The 9,089-nt window shown below is 55.4% G+C and overlaps 1 protein-coding gene across 1 annotated transcript; it reads right to left on the bottom strand.

The window, feature by feature from the left end:
* Positions 1-1,670: 1,670 nt before the first annotated feature.
* On the bottom strand, positions 1,671-8,914 carry LOC134163684 (superkiller complex protein 2-like; the record flags this gene model as incomplete). The annotated part of the gene is made up of 5 exons (XM_062618774.1): positions 1,671-1,788; positions 4,801-4,947; positions 7,769-7,914; positions 8,558-8,680; positions 8,755-8,914. Coding segments are annotated over 5 exons (694 nt in total), but the record flags the coding sequence as incomplete, so codon positions are not given.
* Between the last annotated feature and the right edge of the window lie 175 nt (positions 8,915-9,089).

Here is a 9,089-nt window from a genome sequence, read left to right as displayed (position 1 = left end):
CCCCAATAACCCCAATAACCCCCATAGGGACCCCAATAGGACCCCCTCCAGCCCCATAGGACCCCCAATAACCCCCATAAGGACCCCAATAACCCCCATAGGATGCCCCCCAGCTCCATAGGACCCCCAATAACCCCCATAGGGACCCCAATAACCCCCATAGGGACCCCATAGGACCCCCTCCAGCCCCATAGGACCCCCAATAACCCCCATAGGGACCCCAATAACCCCCTATGGGACCCCAATAACCCCCTATGGGGACCCCAATAACCCCCTATGGGACCCCAATAACCCCCTATGGGACCCCCACATCCCCTATGGGACCCCAATAACCCCCTATGGGACCCCAATAACCCCCTATGGGACCCCAATAAACCCCCCCAGCCCCATAGGGACCCCACCCCCTACCCCATAACCCCATAGGGACCCCACATAACCCCCACAGGGACCCCAATAACCCCCTAGCCCCATAGGGACCCCAATAACCCCCATAGGACCCCAATACCCCCCCCCATAGTGGGACCCCAATAGGGGACCCCCAAGCCCCATAGGACCCCAATAACCCCCATAAGGACCCCAATAACCCCCATAGGACCCCCATAGCCCCATAGGACCCCCAATAGCCCCATAGGGACCCCAATAACCCCCATAGGGACCCCAATAACACCCATAGGGACCCCAATAGGACCCCCTAGGAGCCCCTCCAGCCCCATAGGACCCTCAATAACCCCCATAGGGACCCCAATAACCCCCATACGAACCCCAATAACCCCAATAGGGACCCCCATAGGACGCCCCCCAGCTCCATAGGACCCCCAATAACCCCCATAGGGACCCCAATAACCCCCATAGGGACCCCAATGAGATCCCCCCCCCAGCCCCATAGGACCCCCATACCCCCCCCAGCCCCATAGGAACCCCATAGCCCGCCCCACAGCCCCATAGGAACCCCATAGCCCCATAGGACCCCAATGACCCCCATAGGGACCCCCATAGGGACCCCATAGGACCCCCATAGCACCCCCATAGGGACCCCCAATACCCCCATAGGGACCCCCAACACCCCCATAGGGACCCCCATAGGACCCCCTCCAGCCCCAAAGGAACCCCCAATAACCCCCATAGGGACCCCAATAGGACCCCCCCCAGCCCCATAGGACCTCCCTCAGCCCCATAGGACCCCCAATAACCCCAATAACCCCCATAGGGACCCCAATGAGATCCCCCCCCAGCCCCATAGGACCCCACCAACCCCATAGGACCCCCAATAACCCCCACAGGGACCCCAATAGGACCCCCCTTGGCCCCATAGGACCCCCAATAACCCCCATAGGGACCCCAATAAGACCCCATAGGACCAGCCCCATAATCCCCAATAACCGCCATAGGGACCCCAATAACCCCCCCCAGCCCCATAGGACCCCCATAGGGACCCCAATGGCTCCCTCCCAGCCCCATAGGACCCCCAATAACCCCCATAGGGACCCCATAGGACCCCCCCCCAGCCCCATAGGACCCCCAATAACCCCCATAGGGACCCCAATAACCCCCATAGGGACCCCAATAGGACCCCCTCCCCTATGGTCCCATAGGACCCCATATAACCCCCATAGGGACCCCAATAACCCCCATAGGGACCCCAATAGGGACCCCATAGGACCCCCCCCAGCCCCATAGGCGCCCCATAGCGGCCCCCCCCTCACCTCAGCATCATTGATGTAATGGACCTCGTCGAAGATGACCCATTCCAGGTCCCGGATCACATCGGAGCCGTTGTAGAGCATGGAGCTATAGGGCAGAAAGAGGGGGATTGGGGGTATTTGGGGGTATTTTGGGGTATTTTGGGCTGTTCTGAGGTGTTTGGGGGGTATTTGGGGGTATTTTGGGCTGTTTTGAGGTATTTTGGGTGTATTTGGGGGTGTTTTGGGTGTATATTGAGGTGTATTTGGGGTGTATTTGGGGTGTATTTTGGGCTGGTTTGGGTGTATTTGGGGTTCTTTTTGGGGGTATTTTGGGCTGTTCTGAGGTGTTTGGGGGTATTTGGGTGTATTTTGGGTGTATTTGGGGGTGTTTTGGGTGTATATTGAGGTGTATTTGGGGTGTATTTTGGGCTGGTTTGGGTGCATTTGGGGCTCTTTTTGGGGGTATTTGGGGCTGTTCTGATGTGTTTGGGGGTATTTGGGTGTATTTTGGGGTATTTGGGGCTGTTTTGAGGTGTTTTGGGTGTATTTGGGGGTTTTTTGGGTGTATATTGTATTTGGGGTGTATTTTGGGCTGGTTTGGGTGTATTTTGAGGTGATTTTGGGGTGTTTTGGGGTGTTTTGGGTGTATTTTGGGGTGTTTTGGGTGTATTTGGGGGTGTTATGGGTGTATATTGAGGTGTATTTGGGGTGTATTTTGGGCTGGTTTGGGTGCATTTGGGGCTCTTTTTGGGGGTATTTGGGGCTGTTCTGATGTGTTTGGGGGTATTTGGGTGTATTTTGGGGTATTTGGGGCTGTTTTGAGGTGTTTTGGGTGTATTTGGGGGTTTTTTGGGTGTATATTGTATTTGGGGTGTATTTTGGGCTGGTTTGGGTGTATTTGGGGCTCTTTTTTGGGGTATTTGGGGCTGTTCTGATGTGTTTTGGGGTATTTGGGTGTATTTTGGGGTGTTTTGGGGGTGTTATGGGTGTATATTGAGGTGTATTTGGGGTGTATTTTGGGCTGGTTTGGGTGCATTTGGGCTCTTTTTGGGTGTATTTTGGGGTGGTCTTGGTGTAATTCCACGAGTTTCGGGTGTATTTTGGGGTGGTTTGGGTGTATTTTGGGCTTTTGGGGGTGTATTTTGGGCTTTTGGGGGTGTATTTTGCTCTGGTTTGGGCTGTTTTGGGTGTATTTTGGGGTGTTTTGGGTCATGGTGGTCATGAGCAGGCAGGAGGCCTCTGAATGAGTTTTGGGGTGCTTTATGTGTATTTTGGGGCATTTTGGGTTATTTTCGGGGGTTTTGGGTGCATTTTGGAGAGATTTGGATGCATTTTGGGGTGGTTTGGGTGTATTTTGTGCTGGTTTGGCTGTTTTGGGGGTATTTTGCGGTGTTGTGTGGGCATTTTGGGGTGATTTGGGTGCATTTGGGGCTGTTTTGGGCTATTTCAGGGTGGGTTTGGTGCATTTTGGGCTGGTTTGGGTGCATTTTATGCTGTTTGGGGTGTATTTTGGGTGTTTAGGGGTGTTCTGGGTGCATTTTGGGGTGATTTGGGTGCATTTTGGGCTGTTTTGGTTTCATTTTGGGCTGTTTCAGGTGCATTTTGGGGTGATTTGTTCTGGGTATATTTTGGGCTGTTTGGGGCTATTTCAGGGTGGTTTTGGTGCATTTTGGGCTGTTTCGGGTGCATTTTGGGCTGTTTCAGGTGCATTTTGGGGTGATTTGGGTTCATTATGGGATGTTTCGGGTGCATTTTGGGTTGATTTGGGTGCATTTTGGGGCGATTCGGGTGCATTTGGGGCTGTTTTGGGTGCATTTTGGGCTGGTTTTGGTGCATTTTGGGCTGTTTGGGGCTATTTTGGGGGGGTTTGGGTGCATTTTGGGCTGTTTCGGGTGTATTTTGGGGTGATTTGGGTGCATTTGGGGCTGTTTGGGTCTATTTCGGGGTGGTTTTGGTTCATTTTGGGCTGTTTCAGGTGCATTTTGGGCTGGCTTTGGTGCATTTGGGGCTGTTTGGGGCTATTTTGGGCTGTTTCGGGTGCATTTTGGGCTGTTTCGGGTGCATTTTGGGTTGATTTGGGTGCATTTTGGGGCGATTCGGGTGCATTTGGGGCTGTTTTGGGTGCATTTTGGGCTGGTTTTGGTGCATTTTGGGCTGTTTGGGGCTATTTTGGGGGGGTTTGGGTGCATTTTTGGCTGTTTCGGGTGCATTTTGGGTTGATTTGGGTGCATTTTGGGGCGATTCGGGTGCATTTGGGGCTGTTTCGGGTGCATTTTGGGCTGGTTTTGGTGCATTTTGGGCTGTTTGGGGCTATTTTGGGGGGGTTTGGGTGCATTTTGGGCTGTTTCGGGTGTATTTTGGGGTGATTTGGGTGCATTTGGGGCTGTTTGGGTCTATTTCGGGGTGGTTTTGGTTCATTTTGGGCTGTTTCAGGTGCATTTTGGGCTGGCTTTGGTGCATTTGGGGCTGTTTGGGGCTATTTTGGGCTGTTTCGGGTGCATTTTGGGCTGTTTCGGGTGCATTTTGGGTTGATTTGGGTGCATTTTGGGGCGATTCGGGTGCATTTGGGGCTGTTTCGGGTGCATTTTGGGCTGGTTTTGGGGCATTTTGGGCTGTTTGGGGCTATTTTGGGGGGGTTTGGGTGCATTTTTGGCTGTTTCGGGTGCATTTTGGGCTGTTTGGGTCTATTTCGGGGTGGTTTTGGTTCATTTTGGGCTGTTTCGGGTGCATTTTGGGCTGTTTCAGGTGCATTTTGGGGTGATTCGGGTGCATTTTGGGCTGGTTTTGGTGCATTTTGGGCTGTTTGGGGCTATTTCGGGGTGATTTTGATGCATTTTGGGCTGTTTTGGGTGCATTTTGGGGTGATTCGGGTGCATTTTGGGCTGGTTTTGGTGTATTTTGGGCTGTTTGGGGCTATTTCGGGGTGGTTTTGGTGCATTTTGGGCTGTTTGGGGCTATTTTGGGGTGGTTTTGGTGCATTTTGGGCTGTTTTGGGTGCATTTTGGGCTGTTTGGGGCTATTTCGGGGTGGATTTGGTGCATTTTGGGCTGTTTCGGGTGCATTTTGGGCTGTTTCGGGTGCATTTTGGGGTGATTAGGGTGCATTTCGGGGCGCTCACCGCAGGATCTCGGTGGTCATGACCAGGCAGGAGGCCTCGGGGTGCAGTTGGACGTCCCCCGTGAGCAGCCCCACAGATCCAAAGGTGCTCCGGAAATCCCGGAACTTCTGGTTGGAAAGAGCCTTGATGGGAGACGTGTAAATGGAGCTGGGGAGGGAAATGGGGGGCAATGGGGGTCAATAGGGGGAGGAAATGGGGGGGAAATAGGAGGGACCCCCACGACCCCATAAGGAGCTTATGGGAGAGTATTAAGAGCCATAAAAGACAACAGCGACGCCTTGTGGCCACATTGGGTATTGCAGGAAATGGGGAGAGCTGGGTTTTGGGGGTGTTTTGGGTCTTTTGGAGGTGCTTTTTGGGGTGAAAAAGGTCAATTTTGGGTCCGGGGTTGTTTAGAGACCCCCAATGATGATTGGGGACCACAATGGGGGGGTCTGAGCACCCCAAAATGGGGCTTTATGCGATGGGTTTAGCGCTCATAATGGCACCACAATGGCGCGACCTCTTGTGGCCACACTGGATACTGCAGCGGCGATAGGGCGGGGGGGAGCTGCATTTTGGGGGTGTTTTGGGTTTTTCGGAAGCGCTTTTTGGGGTAAAAAAGGTTGGTTTTGGGTGCAGAAGGGTTTAGAGACCCCCAATGATGATTGGGGACCACAATGGGGGGGGTCTGAGCACCCCAAAATGGGGCTTTATGCGATGGGTTTAGCGCTCTTAATGGCACCACAATGGCGCGACCTCTTGTGGCCACACTGGATACTGCAGCGGCGATAGGGCGGGGGGGGAGCTGCATTTTGGGGGTGTTTTGGGTCTTTTGGAGGCGCTTTTTGGGGTAAAAAAGGTTGATTTTGGGTGTAGAGGGGTTTTAGAGACCCCAATGATGATTGGGGAACACAATGGGGGGGTCTGAGCACCCCAAAATGGGGCTTTATGCGATGGGGTTTAGCGCTCTTAATGGCACCACAATGGCGCGACCTCTTGTGGCCACACTGGGTACTGCAGGGGCGCTAGATACGGGTAAAGCGGGGGGGGAGCTGCATTTTGGGGGTGTTTTGGGTCTTTTGGAGGTGCTTTTTGGGGTAAAAAAGGTTGGTTTTGGGGGCAGAGGGGGTTTAGAGACCCCCAATGATGATTGGGGACCAAAATGGGGGGGTCTGAGCACCCCAAAATGGGGCTTTATGCGATGGGTTTGGTGTTAATGGGTACTGCAGGGGCGCTAGGGATGGGTATAGCGGGGGGGGAGCTGCATTTTGGGGGTGTTTTGGGTCTTTTGGAGGCGCTTTTTGGGGTAAAAAAGGTTGGGTTTGGGTGCAGAGGGGGTTTAGAGCCCCCCAATGATGATTGGGGACCACAATGGGGGGGTCTGAACACCCCAAAATGGGGCTTTATGCGATGGGTTTGGTGTTAACAATGGGTACTGCAGAGGCGCTAGGGATGGGTATAGCCGGGGGGGAGCTGCATTTTGGGGGTGTTTTGGGTCTTTTGGAGGCGCTTTTTGGGGTGAAAAAGGTCAATTTTGGGTCCAGGGGTGTTTAGAGACCCCCAATGATGATTGGGGACCACAATGGGGGGGTCTGAGCACCCCAAAATTGGGGTTTATTCGATGGCTTTAGCGCTCTTAATGGCACCACAATGGCGCGACCTCTTGTGGCCACACTGGGTACTGCAGCGGCAATAGGGCAGGGGGGGAGCTGCATTTTGGGGGGTTTTAGGTCTTTTGGAGGCGCTTTTTGGGGTAAAAAAAGGTTGGTTTTGGGTGCAGAGGGGGTTTGAGACCCTTAATGATGATTTAGGACCCCAATGGGGGGTCTGAGCACCCCAAAATTGGGGTTTATGCGATGGGTTTGGCGCTCTTAATGGCACCACAATGGCGCGACCTCTTGTGGCCACACTGGGTACTGCAGCGGCGCTAGGGCGGGGGGGGAGCTCCATTTTGGGGGTGTTTTGGGTTTTTCGGAAGCGCTTTTTGGGGTAAAAAAGGTTGGTTTTGGGTGCAGAAGGGTTTAGAGACCCCCAATGATGATTGGGGACCACAATGGGGGGGGTCTGAGCACCCCAAAATGGGGCTTTATGCGATGGGTTTAGCGCTGTTAATGGCACCACAATGGCGCGACCTCTTGTGGCCACACTGGATACTGCAGCGGCGATAGGGCGGGGGGGAAGCTCCATTTTGGGGGTGTTTTAGATCTTTTGGAGGCCCTTTTTGGGGTAAAAACGGTTGGTTTTGGCTACGGGGGGGTTAGAGACCCTTAATGATGATTGGGGACCCCAATGGGGGGGTCTGAGCACCCCAAAATGGGGCTTTATGCGATGGGGTTTAGCGCTCTTAATGGCACCACAATGGCGCGACCTCTTGTGGCCACACTGGGTACTGCAGCGGCGCTAGGGCGGGGGGGGGAGCTGCATTTTGGGGGTGTTTTGGGTCTTTTGGAGGTGCTTTTTGGGGTAAAAAAGGTTGGTTTTGGGTGCAGAGGGGGTTTAGAGCCCCCCAATGATGATTGGGGACCACAATGGGGGGGTCTGAGCACCCCAAAATGGGGCTTTATGCGATGGGTTTAGCGCTCATAATGGCACCACCACGGCGCGACCTCTTGTGGCCACACTGGGTACTGCAGCGGCGCTAGGGCGGGGGGGGGAGCTCCATTTTGGGGGTGTTTTGGGTTTTTCGGAAGCGCTTTTTGGGGTAAAAAAGGTTGGTTTTGGGTGCAGAGGGGGTTAGAGACCCTTAATGATGATTTAGGACCCCAATGGGGGGTCTGAGCACCCCAAAATGGGGCTTTATGCGATGGGTTTGGCGCTCTTAATGGCACCACAATGGCGCGACCTCTTGTGGCCACACTGGGTACTGCAGGGGCGCTAGAACAACATAGCAAAGGGCGGGGGGGGGGTTGTTTTGGGCGTGTTTTGCGCTTTCCGAAGGCTCTTTTTGGGTGGAAAAAAGGCGTTTTTGGGTGCGGGGGGGTCTCACCGAGCCATGTGTCGCTGTGCCAGGGCAATGGCGTACTCGGCGATGGCCGTTTTGCCCGCCGAGGTGTGCGCGGCCGCCAGCAGGGATTGCCCCCGCTCCAGGCACAGCACGGCCTGCAGCTGGAACGGGTCCGGCTTAAAGGGCCACTGAGGGGGGGGGAACGACAAACGACGGCGTTGGAACCTCGCCAAAGAAAGCATGAAGGGGTCTTTAAGGCAACACCCAAACCCCCCTAGGACCCCCCCAAAACCCCTTAGGACCCCCCCAAACCCCCCTAGGACCCCCCCAAACCCCCTTGGGACCCCCCCAAACCCCCTTAGGACCCCCCCAAACCCCTCTTGGACCCCCCCAAACCCCTTTAGGACCCCCCCAAACCCCCTTTAAGGACCCCCCAAACCCCCTTGGGAGCCCCCCAAACCCCCTTAGAACCCCCCCAGACCCCCTTAGGACCCCCCCAAACCCCCTTTAGGACCCCCCAAACCCCCTTTAAGGACCCCCCCAAACCCCCTTTAGCCCCCCCCAAACCCCCTTCGGACCCCCCCAAACCCCTTTAGGACCCCCCCAAACCCCCTTAGGACCCCCCCAAACCCCTTTGGACCCCCCCAAACCCCCTTTGGACCCCCCCAAACCCCTTTGGACCCCCCCAAACCCCCTTGGACCCCCCCCAGACCCCTTTAGGACCCCCCAAACCCGTCTTGGACCCCCCCAAACCCCTTTAGGACCCCCCCAAACCCCTTTAGACCCCCCCAAACCCCTTTAGGACCCCCCCAAACCCCTTTTTGCCCCCACCTTAAAGGCCGGGTCAGGCACCAGGCTCTCGAAGTCCCCCATTGGCTCACTGGTGTCAATGGCCACAGCCCATTGGTCCTCGGGGGGGGCCGGGGGCGGGGCTTGGGCGGGCTCTACCACTTCCTATGGGGAGGATGGGGGTCAATATAGGGCAGAAACCCCACACCCACCCCACATTGATCCCTATGGGGCAGCACCTGATGCAGGAGCTCATCCACGCTGTCGCTATGGGGCAATGGGGGGCAGAGCCTCTTTGGGGTGTCCATGGCCCCCCCCAACTCCGGCTCAGGTTTGGGGGGAGCCCCCCCCCCAATGTCTTCGTCGCCCAAGTCGAAGGGGTCCAAGGTCTGGAGGAGGCTGCAGAGAGAAAGGGGGCCCCCCCCAGCCCCACTGCGACCCCCAACTGGGGGGGGGGCAGCAAAAAGGGGGGGGTTATGGGTGGGGAGCCCCATAGAGCACCCCTAAAACCCCATAGGACACCCATAGGCACCCATAGACCCCCATAGACCACCCCTAAAACCCCATAGGACAC

The sequence above is a fragment of the Pezoporus occidentalis genome, unplaced genomic scaffold (genome assembly GCF_034315485.1).
Source record: "Pezoporus occidentalis ecotype Australia unplaced genomic scaffold, CSIRO_AGI_Poc_V1 ctg2021, whole genome shotgun sequence".
Taxonomy (NCBI): Eukaryota; Metazoa; Chordata; class Aves; order Psittaciformes; family Psittacidae; genus Pezoporus; species Pezoporus occidentalis.
The sequence above is the reverse complement of the archived record's forward strand: the minus strand, read 5'-3'. Positions and strand labels throughout refer to the sequence as shown.